The sequence below is a fragment of the Solea senegalensis genome, linkage group LG1 (genome assembly GCF_019176455.1).
Source record: "Solea senegalensis isolate Sse05_10M linkage group LG1, IFAPA_SoseM_1, whole genome shotgun sequence".
NCBI lineage: Eukaryota > Metazoa > Chordata > Actinopteri > Pleuronectiformes > Soleidae > Solea > Solea senegalensis.
In genome coordinates, this window is record NC_058021.1 from 1309409 (window position 1) to 1335974 (window position 26566).

The following is a 26566-nucleotide window of genomic DNA, read 5'->3' on the forward strand; positions in this document are numbered from 1 at the left end:
TACTTACGTGTGCAGTCCAGGTTCATGATGGAAGCAAAGAGACAATATTACATCAGTGTATTTGTTCAACTTCTTATGAACTTAAAACAAATACACAAAATGGCTGTGATGAGATTCATTCCAACGGTCGGTCGAGTTTCCGCTCTGAGACTGACATGATATCCCAACTTTATTCTTGAAGTTTAATCTCAACAAGTCAAGTTTAATGTCGACATGTCGAGATTAATCTTGTGAAGCCAAAATGACTTTCCAGGACCAATTCCCTCAAATTCAACGACCAAATGTGCTGACACAGCTGAAGACGGAAGGGCAACAGGCAAGAGCTGCTTCGGCCATGGTGTCCACTTCTACTGCATCTGGACTGAAGTGACTGTCCTTGGGATTTTGGGCGAGCCACACTGTAATTGTTGTCGGTGAGCAAGAGATCTCGTCATTTGCTCTCATCGGAATCGTGAGTCTGCATGGACTCAATGACCACAGCAGCACTCGTGACTACGAATCGACGTTTGTCCTGCATAGGCCTAAAGACAAACAAGGGCACATTGGCAGAGGGAGACATTTACCTATCATCAACCATCAACTTCCTGATTTAAAAAAAAGAAAAAGAAATCCAATTCATGAACTTTCAGGGACCCGTGGGAACCCTGGTGTCTGCATCTGGATTCAAATTCTGTTCTGCATACTGAAGAGTCCTGGTAATTATTTGAGTACAGAGGAGAATATTCTAAAAGAAGATTTCAATAGTTTTCAAATGCAAACTCTATGTAAAACATAGCAGAAGCTCCACAAAAAACACTAGAAAATAACAGAAACTTAAATAAGAATAAGAATAACCGACCAGCACCACTGCCAGCACACATTGCACTCACATCCACTATGAAACCACCTGTACTAAATGCACTGAACACTTCCCCTTAGAGAATCAGCATGTGATAAGAAGTCTCAGTCAGAAATATGTGATATTTCATGTGTCCATTTGACAGAGGCACAAAAAAAAACATATTCTGCCCACCTCCCACTGACCTTTCATTCACTGCTTACAAACAAGAGAGAACAGCAGGAAAAAAAGAGAGAAAATGAAAAAACTGTTTGTCTTTGTGTTATTTCTGGGTTAAAGTGGTCTGGAAACAGCTCCGTGCCACAGACTGAGTGCTGCCTTTTTATTTCTCTCTCGTCTCTGGTGAAATCATTCCACTTTTAGCCTGAAATTACAGCTTGTGTGCTGCTGCTGTCAGTGAAGAGCAGTCCAGAGAACCAGGGTTTGGCTGAGAATGGACGATGTAGCATCACAGACACGGTGTGACAACACGGGCACCACTAATTGTTCATTTTATGGAACATTAAAGAGGAGGAGAAGACAGTCACTTTGATTATGTTGAGATTCTCCTGACTTTCTTTGATGTTAAAATTGTATCTTCACTTCACGACCATGTTTGTGTGCCAACGTCCAGAGAGAAAATCTGAGATTTAACATCACAACACAGGAGTTGTCCATCCATCGCTGCCTCCATCAGTAAGTCCAAATGTGTCAGTGTGACACAACATGACCACACGAGGCAGCAGTAGATCAGCAGCTCCTGCATCCGTTCATGTGTCATTCTTCACGTGACCAGCCCCCTACACTGACCAGACTAGAAGTTCACAGGTCATTTTGACTTTGGTTTAAATGTGACGCACATTTGTTTACTTTTAAAGTTACGCACCACAGCTTTAATATAAACAATGATACACATGTGACCGCACTTGGACACATGGAATTTAGCACTAAATCAATATGAGCATGTGTGTGTGTGTGTGTGTTCATGGTTGCAGAAGAACACGCGTGTCCCTGCGTGTACGTTATCTAGGAGACTAATGTGGGCTGAAGCTCTGATCTCATCTTGTAGCGTCCATAATCTACACACTGCATGTTGTGTATGACATGCAGCCAGCTGTATCCTCCCTATTTATACAGTGGTGCGATATATATAGCCACACACACACACACACACACACACACACACACAGAGGACTAGTAATTGTGGCCTTAAACGTTTCTTTTTATACATGTTTTTCAAACAGGGCAACGATTCTGTGGTGTGTATAGATTTAGCAGACGGGCTGCTGATGTCATGTGTTACGAGTGAAGCTCACTCGCACCATCATGAATGATGCATGATCGATACAACCTGTCAGCTTTTCAGAATAAAAGCTCTCATTACGTCGAAATGAAGCATCGCTGCAAACAACTAAGAACTGTTATGTGTTAACATTGTAAAGTAAACTGTTACAGAGGAAGTGATTTATGTGGAAAATGAATAAATAAATATCAAATTATCACCATTTGATGCACAGAGTTCATCCTGCTTTACGGTCTATTTCCTTTTAAATGGGACCATCATTTACTAAATGGACACCATGTTCTATTGAAGGATACCTGAAACTAGTGATTAGTCATTTTTCGCCTGAGGCACGGAGAGAGCCAGAGAGCACCGGGGAGAAAGGGAACACAAAAGTTATTGTGAGGAAATCTAAAACTAGTGCAAGGAACTCAAAGATTTGCTCTAAAAATGTTCCCACCCTGACCCTAAGGGGACGCCTTATGACGTAACACCAGTTCTGAGAAAAAGTTCTACTGTGGCATCTTTAAAATATCTTTAAGTCTCTGTGGATGTAAGAAATTACATCTGAAAATAACATCACAGATCGTTCAAGCTGACGCAGATCACGTGACAGGAACGATGTCATCACGAAGTAAGAAAATAACATCGACTTTTGAAAAGATAACAGAAACACAAATGTGCAACACTGTTTTTCCTCCTGGTGTTTCACCGCCAGCTTTTCTGGGCCAAACCTTAGGAAATGGCCGCAGCTATTATGGGCTAAACTCTAATCCAGAGCCAGGAGATGGTCAGCACTGCTGCTCCTGGAGTTTGGTCAGTCTGAAATATGAAAATGGGATTAGTCCATTTTAAAAAAACACACCCACATTACAGGCAACAGTCTGAGTTACACAGAAGAAGCGACTGCAGCATTTTCTTTAATATCAGGATAGTTTCTGATGGTTTCAGTGAGGTTTATCTACATGACACAATCTTACCAACCAAGGCCAGAGTCGATCAGACGCTCCTGTGTCCCTGCAAGCTAAACATCATGATTGTCTCCAGTGGCTTGGGTGTGAGAGGTTGAGCGTTTCACAAACATCAGTATCCAGCTGGAAAGAGTTGCATCAAATGCATCGCTAAGAACATTGTCAACATTGATTGGTGGGTGAGTCTTCTCTTCAGAGGCTGCTGGTTCTCGGCACAGGGGACCAGCTGGGCGTCAGTACCTCAGATATCTGCACTTTAAAAAAGCTGAACTATTCCTTCAAAGCTTGTTACATGAGTGGCTTTTTCTGGCCTCTGGTTTCCTGATGGAGAGTGAAGGGTGCCCCCTCAAAAACGCAGTAAACCAGTCACAGCTGGCTCGCTGCCGACTCATACGTCTTGATTTAATATACCACTGCAAACTGAAAGGTAAGCTCTCTGACCTGAACAAGTGATGCCTGACCAGGGAAAATACTCTTACAGCTCCGTTTGCAAACCTGTGGAAATATGTGTCTGCACAACTTCACACAAACTGCTCCTCATACCTTAAGTCTCATCCCGGCTGATCATGTATTTATTTAGTGCTTTTCTAGTTTTCATCACGACTCAGAGCTGCTTTAAACGACACTTTTTTCATTCACGTGCAGCACACATGTCTTTCAGACCCCTTCACATGATGTTGGCACAGCTGTCAGCTGTCATAAGTGTCTTGCCCAAGGACATATCGGCATGTAGGAGAGCCGGGAATTGAACCCACAACATTGAATTTAAAAGAGAACTCGCTCTACCACTGACCCACCATCATTCCAGTGAGACCTGAAGTCCTTCACTCCTCGTACTGTTTTTGCTATGTTCATCAACTTCATGCAGTCAAATTAAACATGCAGTACAAGGAAGTACATGTACACAAAGACAGTACATGTACACAAAGACAGTACATGTACACAAAGACAGTACATGTACACAAAGACGCTGATAAAATACATGAATACAAATACATAATGCACAAGTCAAAAGAGGCTATAATAATTTATTTGGGGAGGGAATTGTAATGATTTGAAATAATAAGCTGGACTTTTACTTTTCGTGTGGAATGTTCTTCTCTGGTCTCTTACTGTTTGTTCCGCCCCTGCAGCTGATGCTGTTGTTGTTAACAATAACAGAAACCAAAGCAAATCTTTAATAAGTGTGCAATCAGCAGGAGTTCAGCAGCAGAGCTGGTCGCCTGAGGAGAGAGGAGGCCTGAGACATGATGAAGAAATGTGTTAAACGATCACTTTCTCTCTTTCACACACACACACAGGAGTGTGTGAGTTTATATTATGCACAAAGACACTAGAAAGTGAACTGTGATGCTATGTTACAGCTAACTGTCAGTGCAACACGGCTGTACTGTGATACACACAAACAGTCACACCCACTTTCACCTTCCTCGTTGATTAACTATGTTCTGACATAACTGAACAGGGTTTACCGGGCCCGGGACCAGGGGCCCGACTTTTGCTAGTCCCTCTTGTTTTTGTTTGTGTGGTCATACTGAACTTGAATTGAAAGATAACAAAATACAACAGAGAGTCTCTGAGATTCCTTAAACGACAACCTAAATATTCTCTATGTTTTTTTTGTGGGCTTTGTGTGTGAGTGCAGGGGTGAGGGGATTGCTAGTCTCTGCCCAGGGGCCCACGGGCTCTTAATCTGTCCCAGATGACATGTCTGTGCAGGTTTGTTCTGTGCATTCAGTTCAGTTGATCATGTGACACTGCTCATCCAATAGGCTTCCTCACTTTAGGGTTAATAAAGTCAAAATCAATGAGCCGATGCTTTCGTTGATGTATCTGAAGATACTGCGACACTCAAGTGTGTCTCTGCCTCTAATCTTGTTCAAGTGTTTGGATTTCAGTGTGCAGTGTGCAACACTCTATCAAAATAAAGTCATCCTACCAAAATAAGAGTCCATCATTGATTTTATACAAATCAACGTGATAATATGTGAATACATATTCATACACAATTTTTCTTGACCATTTGCACAACAACATAAATGCACTTTTTTTTCATTTAAAGCTGTTTTGGTTGCAATGGTTTGAATGTAATGGACACGTTTACATTTCAAGTGAAAACAGGGAGAAGCACAACTCTCACACAAACACAAACTACATCATGAACTGAAACTCAGAAATAGAAAGTGAGTATGTCATCAGTCAGAGTTCATGGTCAATAAGAGTCTTTGTAAACAGTTTTCAGAGTTACTGAACCTTAACCCAACCACTGCCTCCACGTCTTATTTTCATTATCCTGTTGTTACATAACAATAGAGAATTATATGCAGTTTGTTCTGTAAGTAGAAGAAAGCAGTGGACGCCTCTGATCCCTCAGTATGAATAAATGCCATGTGTACATACATATGTGCTGCCTTCAATGCTTTTCGGAATGTTGCGCGCACATATAAGAATGTATTTAATAAATGTGCATACCCCACACACACACACACACACACACACACGCAGATGTGAAGCTCAGAACTTTCCTCAACTGATGTTCAGGATGCTCGGGAGCTTCCTGAGGCTGAAACAATACACGAATAAAAGCAGTCAAACGTAAACGTAAACCCTGAAAAATGAATTCATTCACTTATTGAAGCCTTTTCAGCAACGTGTAGTTGAATCATTAGCTCCATGCTTATTCTCTGGGATCGTTCGAGGCACACACAGAGGGCGAGGAACTCTGTGTTCCTGTCCTCAGTAAATATAAAATGTGGGATGAATTTCTACATGGTTTTTATGAGCCTGTGGTGTTTTTCACCCAGGCTGGAAAAAAGGAATGAAGACAGGATGGAGGAGAGGAAGAAATGAACACAAAAAGCAGGTCTGGTACAAAAATATGCCTTTGAAGCATAAAAATAGTCCAAAGTGAGGAACAGAATTAGTGTTTGTCAGTCTGCTCACCAGCTTTGATAATGCAACACTTATAGCTTCTCGCTATTATAAGACGAGACAAGACAATATAAGATAAGATAAGATCAGATAACTCATTTAGATTAAGTGTGTGAGCTCACCTCCAGTGATGTCACAGCAGGTGTTTTCCATTAACTTAACACCTGCTGTGACATCACTGATTGACATGTTGCCAGACATACAGCCTGCTGGGTTTCCTGTTCACAGCAGCAGCAGCAACAGCAGCAACAGCAGCAGCAGCAGCAGCAGCAGCAGCAGCGTTGTGCCCCTTGTGATTCAGCTGTGATCAAAGTGAAGCTCCCATGTGGGACCTGAGGGACCTTATTAGAGGGGAGAGGATCAGAGATGTAGGCGTTTGGTTTTAACCTTTACTTCCTTAGCTGCATTGTTCATTCACTGTGTCTTTTGCTGAAGTGTAAAAGGTGACACTTGGGTGTTGAGATGTTTGCCTCAGTACTTCTCGATGATCAGTCACAGAAAACTCGAGCTGCACTTTTGAACTTTTGTCTATTTTCACCACCAAAGTAAAAGTAAAGAGTTCTGTCTGAAATCCAAACAAACATCTTATCATGTGTAGTAGCTTTTCCACCAGGTTGCAATAGTTTCTTCAACAAAAATAGAAAGAATTGCACACAGTGGCACGTCCTAATGGACAAAAAGGCAGAATAGAAATAAAAGAGGAAAGTGATGCAGTGCTCTATATGATGCCCTTCATACTGAAGTTCCCTACATGACAGTGTCCCAAAAGGTGCCGGCACTCTGCAGAAGCAGCATTGTGGACTAGCAGAGCCGGGCATCAAACCCTCAACCTTCCACTTGACGACTGACTGACTCTGTCAGCTGTGAGGGTCTGTCTGTCTGTCTGTTAATAACATAACTCTGCCTCAGAGTCGGCAGATGACACACTCAGATCACCAGAGATTTCACCATCAGAGATATTCAGTTCATTCGTGAGTGAATCCAGAAGTTCACTGAAAAAAAACACAGTGAACTGGTCCTGCACTAGTTTCAGATTATAAATGAAACAAAATCCTGTTAAAAATAATTATGCAGAATGCTAATTAAAAACATTATCAGGCAGAGGAGAAAGGAAAGATGGGAGGAACCTACACTTCTCTCGGTTTTACTTTCAGAGACAGCAGGGTGGCGTCTGCAATGGCTAACGTCTTTGCAAGAGTTGCCAGTGTAATAAAAGTGATGTAGGATTGTTGAGTATTACACAGGACATCCTGTATTTAAGCTAAAAAACAAATACTTTTATTCTGTTTTAGTGAAAACTCAAAGTGCTTTGCGTCACAGTCGACATTCACACGTTTACCCAACATTCACGTCGCTCCTCTACATCTTGCCCATCACTCACATTCATACACCATCAGGGGCAATTTTGGGTTCTCGCCCAGAGACACTTCCACATGTGACTGAATGAACTTCATCACACAGTCACATGACTCTGGGCCGACCAACAGTTTACTTGACATTTGCGATGTTTATGTTTTTAAGGCCCCACTTTTGCGGTGCAGCCAAAAAACAGAGACTCATTCAAAGGCTCAAATTAGCGCAGGAAGAGGAAGCTGGAGCACATGTGAGTAGACCTCAATTCAATCTGGTGTCAGATGAAATGCGACTCAATCACAGAGTTCTGGCTCATTTATTGGCATCCTGTTAAAGTACAGAGGCCATGTTACAGCCCTGTAGGCAGCTTCACCTATGTTTGAGTGGTTTGTCTCTAACTCAGTGGTGTTCCTGAGAACATGTGGTTCACATGTGGCCTCCAGGTGCACTTCATTCTGACCCCCTTCACACACACACACACACACACACACACACACACACTTAAATATGAGGATACAAAACCAACCAGGGACAGGATGATATACAAGTTTAATAAGGTGACCGTGGTGACTTATTATTATCGTATAAATGGGTCTAATTGTTAATATTTGACATGAGTGACTTAAAAACTCTGCCTATTTCTCACACATACAGTCCTAGTGATTTATTATGAAGTGCCACAAGAGGGAGCATGTTCCAGTGGGCTTCTGCATGATGATCGGAGGAACTGTCTGAAAGGCAGAACCACAGCGTTGTGGAGACCTCATAAAAACACTCTTATCCTTCGTTGTTCTCGTTGTTCATTTGCAGAATTAAAGTAAGAAATGTATAAACGACTGGGCCTGAAATGAGCTTCCTCTTGTTCAAAGACCAACAACCTCCACTGTATGTATCTTATCTGCAATGCAACAAAGTAGAGTTTATGTGATTTTAGTTCAAGTCAGTTTGCAACGTGAACAGAAAAACAACAGCCAAATTCAACAAAAGCCAAAAACAACATGACCAAAAGCTGAGCAGAGCTCCCAGACAGCGATGCTTCAGTGAAACATAAGTGATCAACCTGAGGATATGAAACCAAGTCAATTTAAACCTGGTTTTATGCATCATGAAACTGTAATTCTGTTATCTGACATCGTGCTCAGCTGAGGAAGAGCTGAATTTAGACCATGAACTCTTTCAGAAGATATTTACTGACATAAAAAATAAAGTGAGAATTGGAAACAGAGTCACCCCCTGGTGGCTAACTGCTACATGCATCCTATTTCCTGGGCTTCATTGTTCAAAGTGCAGGACTATTTTTCTTTAAACCTGTCACAGGTCACGCATGTAGCATGAACACAGAAAGATAACACGTTGTGTAGTGCGTGACGTACAATGATCCCACTACACGTGTGTGTATGTGTGTGTGTGTGTGTGTGTGGTAGTGGACAAACAATTTCCAAATGTATTATATATCAAGCATGTGGACTTCACTTCCCCTCATAGAGCTGGAAAATGAATGATTGCACATTTTAAGTGGCACTTCCTGCCAATATTTGTGGAGAAGCTATAAAGTCAACATATGATCCAAAGTTTTTATAGTGAATAAGTCTGCCATAAACAAACAGTATGTGTTCAGTGTCACTATGAAAGGTTCTGTAAATGGTACAGTTGTCATGGTTATTGTTGTTAAACAATGATTTGTACTGATGTTGTGCAGCAGTGTTGGAATCGTGACATTTGGAGGAGCCTTATTTTCAGGTGGCACCACTTTTAAACACGTCACATACACACACATGAAAGTGTGAGACAGCACGGTCAGTCGCACAGGTCTCACACACACACACATTATGTCCTGTCATTTCTCTACTGTCTTACAACCAGAAGTTCAAGAAGGAACGTTACATTAAAATGATTTAAGTGCAGCGCCACCACACGTGAGTGGCCACAGCAGGAATAGCATTAGGTTTATTGGACATTAACAAATGTTTGTAAATTGGTATCTAATGTGCAAATAAGCACATATTTATATATTTTTATATTATTGGGATGTTGTTTCTTTTATTCCAGGAGCGCTGTTGTACATAAAATCAAAGTCTGTAACCTGTGACACAAAAAGTGGACAATGTTTCAGACTCAAAGTAGGTTTCCAGGGGAGCTTGTGCCCCCTTCACTCCCCTGTGTGAAAATTCAAAATAGAGCTGTACAAGACTACGTTAAATCAGAGGTGGATTGTTTGGTGGATTTTTGAACTCTCACATTTGTTACATTTACATGAAAGTGAGTTTAGGAAAATCCACAAAAGTTTGGTATAATTGTGGGCTACACAAAAGTCAATTTTGTGACAGAAATGCAGCTATTTGCAGAAATGATAGAGAAAACAAAATACATTCATAAATTCACAAATATGATGTCTGCCATTACTCATCTTGAATTAATCATTTTGTTTTGATAAAATCATGAGAATTTTGCATTTTTATTCATAAAACATTTGCAGAAAATGCATTATTGACTATGATGGAAAAGTGTTTAATTTTAATATGTTTTGTGTGAAAGAATCCAAAATATGAGCCACACTTTGGTTCACATACACAGAGTTTTTAGGACTTGACCTTTGACTGATACATGTTAGCAATTAAAAACAACTGTCGTGAGCATTTTAAGCACTAAACCATGATGAAATGCAAAGCTCTCAGTCAAGGATTCCCTCATGTTTCTGTCCACGTGAGAACATTTTGTCCTCACAAGTGCAGAGATACTTGTTGACTCTTGACAGGGCCACAGGTGGCTCGTGTTATTTTCTTCTTGCTGTGCCATTGTGAGTCATGACTTACCTCTGCCATGTCAAACCCAGCAAAGTGCTCAATGGCAAAGGGGGATTTACTGAGTAACAATAGCAAACCATATGTTCCTGGTCCTCATCCATCATGGCTGACACCAAAACACTGACGGAGCCTGACCCCCCCCCCAACCTATGTCTCACTCTTTGATACACACACAAACATTCCTGCATGTGTGTGTGTGTGTGTGTGTGTGTGTGTATGAACATATAGTGTACACGAGCAGCCAGTGTGAACTTGACAGATGTTGTTTACGTTGTTTCCATTCACACTGTCAGTGTAACCCAGCCTCAGTCAGTGCGTGTGTTTTCTTGTATTTGTTCCCACTTTAGGACCTGGCATGAACACTGGCATTGTCAGGACCAGTAGTCCTCACGGAGACCAAAACCTGGTCATAATGAGGCAGAAACTCATTTCTGAGGAACTGGATTTGAAGTCTAAGGTTCGACACATCAGCTGGTTAAGGTTATGGATTCTTTAGGCAGCCAATGCAGAGTCCTAAGAAGAATAGCTGTGCAAACCTGTGTGTGTGTGTGTGTGTGTGTTTTTACATACTGACAGGTGGTGAAAGGCCAATGCTGCCTGAGGGACCAACACAGTAACATAGCCCTCATACTGTTGCCACACACACACAATCACCTGGAGTTAATGCACAGGTGCATATGGAAACCTCACACAGTATGAGTCCATTGAAAAAGTGGGCGTACGTCTTTCTCTGACCCAGGTTTTCCAGCCAGTAGGGGGAGTGGAGACAGCCCCCAATTTCCCTGCAACAAGACATTTAATCATCACACTAACTCCAAAACTGTGAAATGATGGTAAAAACACTGCATAGTTGCACTTATCACAAGCTGCAAGCATTTAATTAGTGGACCGTGTGTGTGTTCACAGAAGTGATCCAAAAAATCTATGAGGTTTCTTGAATGCATCTCAAAGCTGCTCCTCTCTGTAAACCTTGCATTACTTTCAGTAGCTCTCGTGTGCTGGAGTTTGTTGTTCTTTGTTAACTTGGAGTGGATAATTTCCCTCTGACAAAATGATGTCTGATGTAGAAATGTAAGTTTTTCCTCCTTCATAGAGAGTTTGAAGAAAGCACAAACTGTCACATCTGAGGGAGTCAGTGTGTGGAACAACAAACTTGACTGTTGTATTTTCACATAGTCAATACATTTACATGCATAGTTTAACTGAGCTGTAGTGCAACTAAGGAAGGCAATCAGACAGCTTGTCGAGTCTGAGTAAAGACTAGAGAATCCGGCGAGCCGCTTGTGTGTTTCGCCATCTGGCGTCGCCGCCATTACTGCGGTGGCACGTCGTCTGTCACACTCTGCTGTCCTGCTCTGTTCTGCACACTGGCACACTTCTTATGACAGCTCCCATTCAATCGTGCGTATACTGGAGGGAGACGCCACCGCAGCAATGGCGGCTTCTTTACTTCCAGTACTTCACCGGATGTGGAGGAGAAAATCTTGTGTATATCTGACCCCGCCTCCATGGGTGGCGCTGTATCTCTCTATAAGCTAGTGTGTATTGAATCCGTTTCCTGTTGACTTTTAAGTCACAGAAAAACAAACCAAATCAAATGAATTGCATTATCCAGGTATGTTAGTCCGACTAAGACTAGCTTGATTTTAGTCCGACTAACCTGTTTCCATGACACTAAGAAAACCAAATGATTGTCTTAGTCTGACTTGAATAGAACTTTAAGTGTTTAGAGTGTTGAATCAGTTTGTGTTTGGCTTGTGTGCAGCAGTGGCAGAGAAACACAAGGGCAGAAAGCAAAAAACACAGGAAACGGGCAGTAATTAATGCTAAAAGAATGTTACACCATATTATTTTGTTTCCTCATCCTCCCTCATTTGACTGATCCAACACACACACACACACACATACATCCTTGCAGGAGTGTACAGACAAAGACAGAAACTATGAATGGAATGTATTGTTTGTTATTATAACAGTCGGCTATGTGTGCAAGTGAGCAGAGCACACTGCTGTTCTGTTTTTACCTTCATCACTAAAGACTGTATGTCAGTGATTCACTCATTCTGCAGGTTCTGACACTACTGCTCACCCACTAAGTTGAAGTACTTTATGCATTGTTATTATTATTATTACTAGTATAGAACTAGATAATAAGAATCAGACAACTAAGAATTAAAAAAAATAACTTCTACAAAGAAAGTCAATGATTTTACATCACAGCAATCAGGAGTCGTTGATCCACTGCTGATTCAGTCAAGGGCTCGTCAATTGATGAATGATTAATAAAACTGTCAACTTACATTATTGTGTGAACTGATAATGACTTGATTAATACAACAGTGAATGTTCATTGCTGTTTCTCCACTTAGCTGTGGGGTACCTCAAGGCTCTGTCTTGTGTCCTGTCCTTTTACTTTTAAAAAACATTTTTTTGTGGATGATTTACACATATATCTGTCAAACGGTCCGGCTTCCATTAGTCCATTGCTGGACTCTCGCACCGACATGCAAACATGGATGGAGATGAACTTCCTAAAACCAAAATCATTCTGTTTTTAGATGAGTTGTGTCACTGGCCCATTAGGCTCATTATGTCACATAAGATGTAAGTGTGATTTTGGACAGTATATTCAAGTTTGACAAACTCAAGCTTTTTTCAATGAAGCTCCTTGAGAAGGTTCAGGCCTATCTCCCTGTGCAGGATTTTAAGAAGGTAATACTCCTTTATTACATCTGGATTAGGCTCCTGTAAATCTCTTTACATTGATCTAGATCAGTAGACTATCAATTGTTTATACATTGTCCAAAATGCTACTGAGAGCCCATCACTCCTCTCTACACTGACTCTCTCTCTCTATTCAATGATTCATTTTAAAATGGTATTATTTGTTTTTTTTTGGTTTGGCTCCTGCGTACCTGACTGAGCTCTTGAAGCCACACACCCCAGGCAGAGCTCTGAGGTCAGCTGACCAGCTGCTTTTGCAGGTGCCAACATCGTGGCTAAAAACCAGACGTGATGGAGCTTTTTTCTGTGGTGGCTCCTAAACTGTTGTTCCTGTGCATGTGAGAGCTGCCCAGATCCTCAATCAATTTTTAGAAAACTTCTACAGACTTTTCTCTTCTTGCTGGCTTTCAGCACTGGACACGTTACGTAAGACAACTTGGTATAAATAACATAAAAAAAGATACACACTCAGAGTCGCATGGGTTGCCAGACCATAAGCACAATTACCTTCAAAAACAGAGTGGACAAAATAATTTTATCATATTTAATCTTTTTGAATAAAAGTGAGTGATGTCCCCTCATTTATTTGAGGTTACGTACATTTTTAAGTGGTAATATGGGACCACTGTGGACAAGATCAACACTATTTTATGTTTCAGTGCATTCTAACCGGGTCCACATTTTAATAACAGGCTAATGGGTTTAATTCAGAAGCACACAGAGGCAGACATCAGTAAAACTGTGTCATAGCTTGAAACAATGTCTAGTAAGTGGACACAGTGACGGACCTAATGGAAAACACAACACTAAATTCATCGCGATGACTCGCTACGGCCATCATGACAATAGAGCTTTATGCCGGGGATGGTGGGAGCCATTTGACCAGCCAATGACGGATGGAGGCTCTGGCCTCAGGGTTTGTCCTGTAGATCTGTCTGCAAACAAGAGACTCTCTTTTCCAAAGACACTTAATTTCATCCAGACTGCTCTTCTCTGACTTATTCTGACAACCCCGCATACACACAAGTGTGTGTTTGTTGTTGTTTCTCTTGAAGTAAAAAAATAAGCACAGGAAATGTCTGTAATTATAAAGAGTCAACCAACGCTGAAAAGTAACTGAATTCAAACCAACAAAGTCATAATTCCACACTTAGTATTTTCTTGTTGTTTGCCCACTTCAAGCCTGTGCCTAAATGGGTACTAATATATAGAGCATGGGCTTCCCATGAGGGCGAAAAACCACTTGGGACCCATATTGTCAGTCCAAATATAATGGGGCCATATTGACATGACATAGATTTTGTATTTTACATGAGTTTCTACATTTCCAACTTTCACTCTAAGACATTTCCCCCACAGACATCTTCATTCCATTCCACTGTTACATTGGTATTTAAAACATTAAGACATTTGGTGGCCTACTGGTGAAATCACTGATTTCACCAGAATTGGGGAGTCATTGCTGCAAATGCTCCACATATACAAACAAACCCTGACATGTCAGATGTAAACAGCCACGAAGAAATAAAAGGAAAAAAGAAAATCCTAATATGAACTTGTAACTACTGTCAAACACTGACTTTTACTCAAGTAATGTTGTAAATGGTAACTAATTCTACTTCAACTCAAGCAGGTTTGTGAACTTCTACATGGTTGGTACTAGTGTTGGTACAGAATACAGAGGGGAATTCCCATTCAAAATGATTTCATAACCTTACCCAAACACCCAGAAATGTTGTGGTAGAACAATGAGAAGGTTGGTGCAGCTTGAGCCGAATCCTCCTCCACCAAACTTTAAATGACCTGGATTTATATAGCAGTTTATGACCACCACTCAAAGAACATTCACACACACACACACACACACACTGTTACTGCACAAGCACAGCTATAGCTATGCATTCACATACATTCTTATAGAAGCCACAGAAGGTAGCATGACAATGGTGTGAAGGTTGTGGCTTTGATTTCCATCCTTTAGTCCTTTAGAAGGACAACTTCAATCTGTGAGGGCCACACAGTAGAGATCACGGCTAACACTGTTGTCTCACACCAAGAAGATTACCAGCTCACTTTTTCTGTGTGTGTGTGTGTGAAATGCAAAGGTTAACTGGACGACCTAAGTTGACTGTAGGTGTGAATGTTATAGAGAATCATCTCTGTATGTTTGCCCTGTGATAAACTGACAACCTGTCTTCCTGCACCTCACCGTGTCAACTGTCAGCTGGGATTGGCGAGCCTCATTTTTTGTGGAGTAGCTAAAAAAATGACTCAAGTAAAAGTACTGTTACTTTAAGATTAGAATTACTCAAGTAAAAGTAAAAGAGCAACACAAATGGTACAAAATAAACACAATATAACATAAAACAGCAATGTTCAAATTAAGATATGTTAAATAATATTTTTAAATAAAACAATAAATACGGTCTTTATAATAAACTATAATAACTAAAACTTGAACTAAAACAATAATACATTCATTCTTTGGGAAACTAAATACATCACTCTTCAACTGAAAGTACAATAAATTAGGATTATCTAGTTCAGATACATTGGCACAGTAAAAGTATTGGTTGGCCGCTCAGCTGATAGCTGAGAGCTGAAACCCGGCGTCCAGACTGTACAACAGAGACCTGGAGACAGAAGACCAGAAACCAGAGACAGGAGACCAGAAACCAGAGACAGGAGACCAGAAACCAGAGACCAGACCAGAGACAGGAGACCAGAAACCAGAGACAGGAGACCAGAAACCAGAGACAGGAGACCAGAAACCAGAGACAGGAGACCAGAAACCAGAAACCAGAGACCAGAAACCAGAAACCAGAGACCAGAAACCAGAGACAGGAGACCAGAAACCAGAGACCAGAAACCAGAGACAGGAGACCAGAAACCAGAGACCAGAGCCTCGGTGTCGGACACAGTGAACAACGAGCCGCTGGTGTGTTTTAAGTCCACTTGGAGCGGAAATCTGCGGCTAACAGCTGAGCGACTAACGGAGTCACATGAGTGTTGTCATGTGACTCAACTGGCTGCATTTGATTGGCAAGATTTTGTCAGCCATAGCCAACAGGGAGAGAAAGAGATTTCACTTGTGATAAAAAAAAGATATAAAAAAATAAAGTAACGAATGGCGCAAAAGTCGCGTTCCTTCTTCAAATATGTACTCAAGTAAAAGTAAAAGTATGTCGCAATGAAACAACTCCTGAAATTACAATTTATGCAAAAAGTTACTCACGTATTTGTACTTGAGTACTACTATAGCTAGAGAATATGTCAGTACCTCATACAACCACACTTCAAAAACCCTGAACTCTGACTTTAATAGAACACACAGTCTTATGTCTTAAACTAAAAGGACTGTCTATGTCAGAGGACCTCAGTGCATCCGTGTGAACACACCATTCATTCTGCTGCCAGTCGGCCGTCTCTCTCTCTCTCTCTGTCTCTCTCTCTGTCTCTCTCTCTGAGTGAGGCCCCTCAGTATTCATGCCCACTGACAGCGTGATGCAGGGACATGGGGCCAAAGTGCTGACTCCATCCGTTGACATCCTCCCTCACTCACAACCTTTGACCCATTACAAAAGAGGGAGTCTCCCCGAACACAGATTTCCCTGCTGTTTGACAGCTGTGTGGCACAAAAAGCCGCCTGGCTCTGTTGACACGGGCATTAAGAGGGACAATGAGGACACAGACTGGGAGGCCTCCTCCTGGAAAACAGCACTTCCTGTCACTGGATGACTCAACTGAATCATCTCGAGCTGTCTTACCTGCATTCTGAAACATTAATGTTATTAAGAGGACAGTGATGGGCTGATGCACTGAAGGGTGTACGAGGTCCTGGCACAGTCCATGTAAATCTGCACGTGTCTGCACTCACTCTCCCACACCAAAGTCCAGAGAGAAAATCTGTGAATTCACATCACATGTGTTATTTTGTGACGTCAGTGTTGGAAATCCTTCTCTCAGATTCAGATCAGCGACACAGACACACGTCAACAACCTGAAACAGTTTAACTTATTTAATCATATTTGCTTCCTCTGTTCGTGACTTTATATTTTGTTCTTTGCATTTCTGAAAGTGCTTGAGATTCTAAGAGTTCCTCAGTGGTATTTATTTTCTGCTGCAGCTCCGTTGGCATTTTTCCCAGAAAATGTGTGTGTTTAATTGATTTCACATCAGTCCAGAATATTGTGTGTGTGTGTGTGTGTATAGTGAGTTGTGAACAATGTGAGTTGCTCTTGTCTATACCAACATTTTCAATCTGCAACTACACAATCTGATATGATCTGTGTATTCATTTTTGAATGTAGTATTTGTCAGTAATGTTTGTTGGAATTTGTTGCTTTATTAATTTAACTATATATTATATAGTTTGACTCCCTTGTGTAGCTGATCTCCACTTCTGTTGGATGTTATTATTAAAAGGCCTTGAAGAGTTCTTCAAGGCCTTCAAATTAAATGTATTAAATTGAATGGAGGTCAAAAAGAAGCGACAGATCATGTCATGCTGTTTCTATCTTCATATATATATATATATATATATATATATATATATATATATCATGTATATTCTCTGCTGCTGTGAATGACAGTCTCCTGCTGCAGCAAACTCTCCTCCAACATAGTGATGGCGGTAAAAGTGAGAAATAAAGGGAAACCTGATTTTAATTCATCTAATAAAAATGTACTGCTTACATCATAAAAATATGTTTTCCTACTGCTCACTTTCTGACACCAAAGTCCACAGAGACAATCATCATTGTCAGCTCGTGCAGACACAGGTCCTGCTCGTCTTACTGCTGCAGTCGTTTTAAATCCCACCCAGTGTGAGCGTCACTGAGGTGAATCAGAACAAGTCAAACACACTGACCACAGGAGCAGCAGTGGATCAACACGTTACAATGACTTTGGTTTGGTGGGAGTGACACAAACTAGAGTTTCCACAGCTGTAAAATAAAGCAGCAAACATCACATTATTGTTGAGATATTGTAGAACTGTCCCTTTAAGATGTCCTGTGTGTGTGTGTGTGTGTGTGATAGATTCACCATTCAAATGTTGACTGATGTCACATTTAATAACATGGAGCTGGAGTGAGTTTGGGTGTTTGTGAACTTTTGAAATGTGTCTTTGTCACTGTTCAACAGCCTGTTCTGCGCATGTGCGCACGCACGCACGCACACACGCACACACACAACAACCGGGGCAGAGATTTTCTAAAAGAGGGAGAACTTCCTCTGACCGGGGGCTGGGAGAGAGAGAGGGAGAGAGAGAGAGTGAGAGAGAGAGAGAGAGAGAGAGAGAGAGGTGTAACGGGGGATCCATGGAGCATATCACGGCGCCAGTGTTTTCTATGTCTTCTTGTCCACGATGCACTTTCGGATTTCAATAAGATGCGTGTGTGTCTCCAGATAGTCACTTTCCTCTTGTGCTGCCAGCCGCTGCGAGCTCAGGGTAAGTCTGTGAAGTCTGTGTCGCTCCACGTCCACACACACGCACACGCACACACACACATCCACTGCTCGCGTGCGTTCGGCAAACAAAAAGTTTGCGGGGAATGCGTGAGACTCACTCGTGTGCGCAGTAATGCGGGACTAACGCGTTGATTGTGACAGCTGGCGTCACGTAGGGCCGACGTAAAGTTCACTCTCAAGTCTAAACAGTGTGACGCTTCTTTTACTTGTTAGTGAATCTCAGGGAACCGCACACAATCTAGGAAGACTTCTCTGATTAATCGAGGCGTCGTGGTCAATTCGGGCGAGTTAAAGCTCCAACATTTTGCCTTGTTTTCAAATGAAAACGAGTTTCTAAGTCGTTCGCAGCGCTAGCAGAGTTAGAAGGTGCGAGGAGACCGTGAGAATAACGGGAAACTCCTCCGTAGACTTTGCACTTTTATAAATGAAGTCCGCGCCGAATGAAACAGTGTGTCCTCGATAATGACGCAGCGTTGTTTAGCGGTGCTTTGATGCTGTGCAACTGTGCCGAAAAGCAAATGTGTGATTTATAGAGTGAAAGCGTGGATCTGCGCGTTAGCGTGACGATCGTGCCTCTCGAGGAACGCAGCGGAGGGGAGTTTCTGAGCGCGTGCAGTTTCTCATAAACTCCGCTCTTTAGAATCCATATTGCACATTTCTGCCTGTTGCTGCTCGACAATAAAAACTTTCACACTCGCTCCCTCGATAATAGTGAGGAATAACGGAGAGAACATGTAATGTGATGAGAACAGGAGGGAAACAAATACACAACCAAATACAGAGCATCATCAAACATTAGGTTTTATAATATATAACATTTATATAAGTTTATAATGACCTGCACATTTTTAGGAGCAATTCTTTAATTGGGCATGTATGGCAGACTATTGTTTTAAATGCTGATGTTTTTGTTGCTCTCTTGTGTTAGAATAGAATTCAGGTTTTTATACATGGATTTGTTTCTTATTGATGATGTTTGATGACGTTCGGTCACTTAAAGAACACACAGTGTCGGCAGAATGATGAATGTATTAGTTTGTTCATGGTGCTAATGAATTCAGTGGGACTTGTGAAGGCGTCCAGACAAACACAGAGGTGTGGAGCAGCTGTCTGTCACTGCGCTGCTGCTGCTGCTGCTGCTTTCACTTGTTAATTGGCTCAGTCAACATGGACTCTGCCACTTTGAGCCCTGCTGCTACATTTTCAAACCATTTGGCCTGTGTGTGTGTGTGTGTGTGTGTGTGTGTGTGTGTGTGTGTGTGTGTGTGTGTGTGTGTGTGTGTGTGTGTGTGTGTGTGTGTGTGTGTGTGTGTGTGTGTGTCTCTGTGTGTGTGTGTGTGTCCTCAGCACTCCTCAGGCTGGTGTGAGTCTCAGCTTCTCTTGAACCCACTGACACAAACTAACATCAGGGTTTTGGCTGCACCATAAACTGACCATACATTGACTAGACACAGGTTTTTATTGGCTCCCATCAGAGGGAATATAAACATGACTCCCGGGTGAATGTGGTTATTTAGTTTTCTGTGAATGCTCAGTTCATAAAGAGTTGTTGTTTGATTGATTGATTGATTGATTGATTACAGACCATTCGCCCCACTGCCGTCGTCACGTCGACATGACATGAGCAACATGAGCGACTTTCAAGCGCCATGCACGCCCCCCGTGGAGTGTTACGGCTGCATGTATGAGTGAGTGCAGGCAGCAACAGGAATAAACAGCACCAACGTGAGAATAATTTGGAGATTTATTAGACTTTGTTCACTCCAGTTGCAACGGGATTAAGAGAATAAATGGACCAGTGGGGAAAAAAAATCGCCTCACAGGAAAAAACAAGTGTATTTGAGGTTGTGTGATTATGAGTTGGTCATTTTATGGAATTTTTAAAGAAATAAGTGAATAAAACCAACAGTGATGCAGAGAGGAGAGCTGGTGTGGTCCAGGTTCACTGTAGGACGGACTGACGGAGGTTTGTCAAACAGTTTGAACAAGGTTCACTTTGTTAGTAAACCGTTCCTGAGTGTGTTAAAATATTTATATTATAATTGGCATCATCAACGACACACACAAGGATGAGAATGACGTGTAAAGGAACTTCCAACTGTGATTTCAGCAGCACTGCTCCTGCACAGGGTGCAAAAGAACAGCAAGATATAAACTGACTGGTTAGATGTGGACCTGATGGATGCAAAACATTATAGATCCACCTGAAAATAAGTTATTATTAACCTAAAATAACATCTGTGTGCAAAGGCCTTTAATCTGCACGGCGTTAAGGCAGCAAGCTAATATTGCTCATTTGTCAGTTAGTATGTTAAAAAAGTGAGGAAGCTCACAAAGCACTGGGACACCTCGGTGAACACAGTCTAGTCTCAGTGTCGTGTGGAATGTTGAAGCAGTGATTTTAAATTATTTTGGCCTGAACGAGTGACCAAAGTGGAAGAAATGAAAAGTGTAAACATCAGCACATGTCGGTGCTCTCCGTGGTACTTTCTTCTGTTGTTTGTTCCACTCCTGCTCGGCCGTGCTGGGTGTTCATGGCGTGTTTGTGAAGTCGAAAATGAGTCACCAGAGGAGAAGAATGCAGATGTGACCTCCTCTGCTGGCAGTGGAGAAGCAGTCAGTTGCTTTTTTTTAAAAGCAAGGTTACCTATATTTAAAAAACCTGCAGAAACCCACTCACGTTGGTGTAAAAGAGACATAAAATAGTTTCACTTTTTTCACTCGGCCATGTTGCTTGTTTACAGTGCGTTTGTGACATCACTCCTCTAGTGAAATGGGAAATGAGTCCGTTGCCTTATTACTCGCGTTTAAACCGCAGCGTACGCCTCGTTTTTTGTGTGAAAGAGGTATGAGTGAGTGTTTTATCTCAGGGGGCTCCACGAGCCGGGTTATAAATTGTTTGAACATGCTTGTGGGGAGGTCTTTGATGTTTTAGTCCACATGGGTGCAGGATGTGGAATTTCTCCGGCTAAATATCACTTCTTTTTTTTTTGCTGGCACATCTGCCTGGAACATGAAAGAAACATAGGTCTTAGATCGTCATTTGGGACGCACATTGTCTCCCTAAGACATGTGACAATAACAAAGGGTCTCAGAGAAAATGTAAAGAGGTGTAGCAGAGTGTGATAAACGGCACCATGTGGAGAAGTGATCGGCCAGTGTTGCCTCCAGGAAGACGTGGCTTCTCCTCCAGCTTCGTCCGTGTTGAAATTCCTCACATTTTTTTCTCTCTTTCGAGTTTTACGAAACCTCTCGCCTTCATTTCTTTCATGTAGCGATCTGGTTGTGGAGCTGCAGCCGTGAGAGACGGCATCTGGAACCAATCTGAGTCGTCAAAGCAAAAGGGGAAGAGAAGGGGAAGGAGGGAAGTGAACAGCAGCCCCACTCTTTCTGCGTCCACTGAGTCCCACAAACTTAATTATAGTCGTGTGATTAAAGTGCAGCAGAGAGATGAATTTCTTGGTCGTTCCTTGTTATAGTGATTCTTGAATTGACCATGAATGATGTTTTTCCAGCCAGGCAGCAAACCATTGCCAGTGTTGTGCCAAGTCTAAATATAAAGAAAGAGAAAAACACGCGCTGGAATATAAAAGAATTCACCTTTTTGCTTGACGTCAAAGTTAAAACTTTGTTTTTTGTGTTAATCATATTTCATTATAATGTAAATCAAGTGATTGGAGAGAGAATGAAGCTGCTGAAAGCCTCAGCTGAAGAGAGCAGACTCTTGTTAGTGCAGCTTTGACAAATGTAAAATGATTCAAACACGTTTGGTTTGTTTTTTGTCTTTGACTGAGACCTGTGGAGACTCTCAGGTCAAAGTGGGCAGCGTCAACACTCCTACAGTCACAGTTACATGACAGTAAACAGCACAGACATTAGCAGAGCGGTATATGGATTGTTCTATGGCCGATTGATCAATTTATTGTTTGTCTTTTTGTCCTCGTTTTCTATCATTTTTATGATGAGTGTTTTGAATCCTGGAATGACAAAGAAGCAATTCAAAAATAACTCAAAGACTAAAACACCTGAAATTTACTTTAGACTTTAGAATTTTGCATCCACTGCTCGTCGTACAGGAGTCGACGGTGTCAGAAAGAAATAAAGTTCTGTTTCTGGATGATATGATTTTCTTCTTTTTCTGCTGATAATATATATATAATATAATATAACCCCATTTGGTTTTTTTTCCTCCACACATTCCCAAATGCTTTCCCAGAAGCTTCTCTATTAGAAATCCAATTGAGCTGTTTGTGTTTGTTTTCCAATAAATATAATTAGATTACAGTTAGTTATTTGTTGGCTTGTGTGTGTGTGTGAGAGCGAGACAGATCCTCACACAACCACAGAGGATGTGGTCGACTGGAAATGGGGGAGTCGTTTGGTAAAAGAAGATTAAGTAAAACCTTTATTTATATTTATTTATTCTTCCATTTATGCTAACCTTTTCAATGTATCTGAAAAGAAGTTGTTCAGAATTGTGCTCGACATGCTAACAAATACTTCATAGTCCTAAAGGATTCAACCTGGTTTAAAATGTCAGCGTCGTAATGGGAAAGCAGCAGATCACTGCTACGTCCACAACGTGGTTTATTTTGTCACTGAATATTCTTGGCGGCTCCTTGTGGTAACTTTGTGTTCCGTAGGTAAATCCAAACAAAGGCTTTCCAACTCTGAAGTAAGAAAAGAACAGAAGGTTACATTCCCCATAGATCGATCTATACTTTGTTTTTTCTCTTATTTACATGACGACGTGTCATTTCTGACAGAGAGCGTATGTCGGAAAATATGTTGCGTCAAACTCCGGACAAAAATATGCGTGTTGGCATTGGTGAAGATGAATTTCCATAATCAGAATAAAAACATCGTTTAATTAGTGAAACAAAAAGCGTCCTCACATCTTTCCTGTCATTGCATGACCTCGTGATTTCTAATTACTCTTCACCAGGGACATGTTCCCGAGCTTTTGTCTGTGTGTGAGCAGCAGAACTCAGAAAGTACATGAAATATTTGAAGATATTAGTGATGGCCATGGAAGATTCACGAGATGTTCATGGTGATTCAGCTTTTAAAAAACAGTGGTTAACCTTGTGAGACTGTAGGAGTGTGAGTGGCCTTGGTGGAGGCTTTGCTGTCTGAATACTTTCTCTGTTTATTACTCTTTTAAAAAAAAAAAAGAATATTTATAAAATCTAAGTTATTTGTCCAGTATAATTGTGGCATGAAATTTGCACCTAACGCTTCTGTATGGATTCATCTTTGAATGATGACGAGCTCTGTACTGATTTACCGCATGGTTCAGGATTTATTGTAAGAAAACTGAGAATGGAGACTTGCTGTGGTTTTGGACATATTCAGGATGTGTTGTTGAGTTAGTTATACTGCAGCGAGGTATTAAATCACTCCCTCAGCATGACCACATGAATCCCATTATGTCATTTCCCATTAGGCACACACACACACACACACACACACACACACATAGAGCAGTAGATCAGGTCTGCGTCCTCCTTTGATTCTGTTAATTGAATATGAAACGAGGGGGAGGACGTGTTCTACATTCACTCCCTGCTGTTCCTCTGATAACAATCAGGTGTTTCTGGAGGATTTCATGGTTGTGTGTCTGGTTTGTGTGGTTATTATGTGGCTGAACTTGTCACTCTTCCTTACTTAATGATATCCACACACACACACACACACCAGTGTAATTAGAGAACCTCTAACACAGTGGTCATTAACTGTCCCAAAGACCAGGTGACGTCATCATTATTATTGATTGTTATTATTATTATTATCATTGTAATTTAATTAGCCTTTGGTCTAATTGGGTTAGGCTGTTAACGCAATAATAAAACCATTAGCAGTCCAGTAAATCCATGTTGCACCAAAACAAAGTATTAAGCAGCCAGAAGTATGCAGAGCTTTAAGTGCAATAAATTCATCGATTAAAAATGTCTCTCACTTGTTTGTTTTGACGTGAATGATTAAAGTCCAAACGCTTTCCAGATTTTCTTTTGTTTTGTTTTTGCAGCATTAAATTCATTTAGAAATGTCAGTCTCTGCAGCTCAGACTCTCAATGCTGGGAAAATAAGACAGTTGTTTTTCCTGATGATCTGAGCTCATGATTCATGTCACTCAATCGCCTTTCATAGCAAGGAGTAGGTGTGAGTCAGTGTGAGGTGGTGTGAGGTGGTGTGAGGTGGTGCAGGTGCACATGCAAAAAGAAACCTGACTGAAACCCGACATTAAGTCCTGCTGCATCATCCATCATCCTGTGTGTTACAAAACTGTCTGGACTTTGACTCCGTTCTCCATGAAAAAAGTGAGCACTTTGCTGCATAAATGCATCTGGTAGCATGACGGACGTGTGTGCATCATGTGTGCATCATATGTGCATCATATGTGCATAGGGTTGGGCGATTCCCCCTAAATAGGCGGTCAAACATCGTGATGGACGATGATATCGTGAAGTCGCGATGAAGTGCAGGAATGTCGCGGGGAGTTCATAATCTGTGCTGTATGCAGTGTTTCCACCAAGCTGGCAGACCCCGGAATTTAGTAAGGAGACCTCTGAAGACCGCTAGCTCCTTTAGCTCCTTGATTAATCATTGATTAATCAAGGAGCTGTCAAGTACTTGATTAATAATCAATTACTTGTTTGGTCCAAATGTTGAAATGACAATGTTCTCCTCCTGTTCTGTTCAGGAATCAAAATGAATTAGTTTCAATGAATTTTTGTTTTTTGTTGTAATGAAGAAGCTGAACTCTACATCGCCACACCTCAGTTTATTACAAAATGTTATATACAGTAATCTAATCTGCTAATTCCTGTTACATAGTCTGTAAAAAGGCACATCCTTCACAATGACAAACATGCTCAGTTGATCTGTTAATGCTCAGCTCCGTATGGAAAATCTTGATTAATCTATGCACAGGAAGTGACCTATGACCTCCATCCATTAAACTCTACCCCCAGAGAGAATGCAGCCAGGAGAGTGGAAGTGCAGAGGAACGAGGCTTCACTCTGCAGCTGTACCTCAGTCTCACAGCGCCACACAGTTGCTGCTTTATTAATATAATATTAATAACATGAAACTGATTAGTTCAGATCAGTTCAAAGATACAAAACCTCTGAATAGTTTTTCTGTCAAACTTGTGACATTATAATTGATGCCATCACAGCGACACCCGACCAACAGAGTTAGTGGTCTTGTAAAGCATCTATTCAGTCTGTCAAGTTTCAATCCATATATATTGATCGATCTCATGGATTTAATGATGTGCACAGTGAACTCTTACTCCAGCACCAGTCTGCCATGATGGCGGTTCATAGAAGCCGAGTCACATGACGTTAGTCACTAAGTCACTCAGGTTTTATGCAGAGTAAGAACAGACTTGTCATAAGTATCATAAGGATTTTTCAAAAACATAAATGTTGGTGTAATGAAAACAGAAGTGGCGTCTCTGTCTTGTCTCAGCTGCTCCGAGTCTTTGTTCTGTTCACGATTACTACGGCCTGTGTCACGTTCACTCTCCCTCATGTTTTGTTTGTTTTGCACTCAGGCTAATTTCCTGCCTGCATCTGTGCTGTGTGGAAAAACGCCTAACTGAAGTTGTCCAAGTGATTTCCACAGAGATATGAACTAAACAGCGTTAGATAATATGTTAGATATATGGTCATAACAAGTCGTTCCATCCCTGCAGACAAGGAGCTATGATCACATTCATGAGTCACATCTCACATCGTCACGCTTGACTGATGGGAAAGTTACATGAAGTCTTTTCACATATGGATAACCTTTATGGATGGTTAATTTACGACCACACTACACAACTTGGATTGTGTTGTGTTTTTATTCTTGTTTTTTAAGCTAACCCAACAACTTACACAACTAAGCCATACAAGCAGGAAAATACATCAATAAATAATAAAAAAAAACACAAAAACAGCTCTTCTGCATCAAGATAATGTTCACAGTTATTCAGTTACAGTACATTTTAATTGTCTTGTATGTTTTTCCATCTCAGCCTTTTCCCTTCATGTTGTGCTTGACTTGCCTGTTAGCTTAGCATCAGCTCCACCTGAGTGAGGTGGTGGAGGTAACAGCATTCAGATGAAATAAAACGTTGAGGAAGTAAGTCCAGTGTTTTACTAGCAATCCAGCTTCAAACACTGTTTTCATCTCAAAACAAACGCGTCCACTGTGTTTTGA

The 26566-nt window shown here is 41.3% G+C and overlaps 1 protein-coding gene across 1 annotated transcript in view; it reads left to right on the forward strand.

Moving 5' to 3' along the window:
• Positions 1 to 17510: 17510 nt before the first annotated feature.
• Positions 17511 to 26566, forward strand: part of reck (reversion-inducing-cysteine-rich protein with kazal motifs) — a 57350-nt gene continuing 48294 nt past the window's right edge. Inside the window, exons 1-2 of the mRNA XM_044044703.1 lie at positions 17511 to 17516; positions 18029 to 18335. Of these exons, the coding sequence (XP_043900638.1) occupies positions 17511 to 17516; positions 18029 to 18335 (313 nt within the window). The remainder of the gene's footprint in view (positions 17517 to 18028; positions 18336 to 26566) is intronic.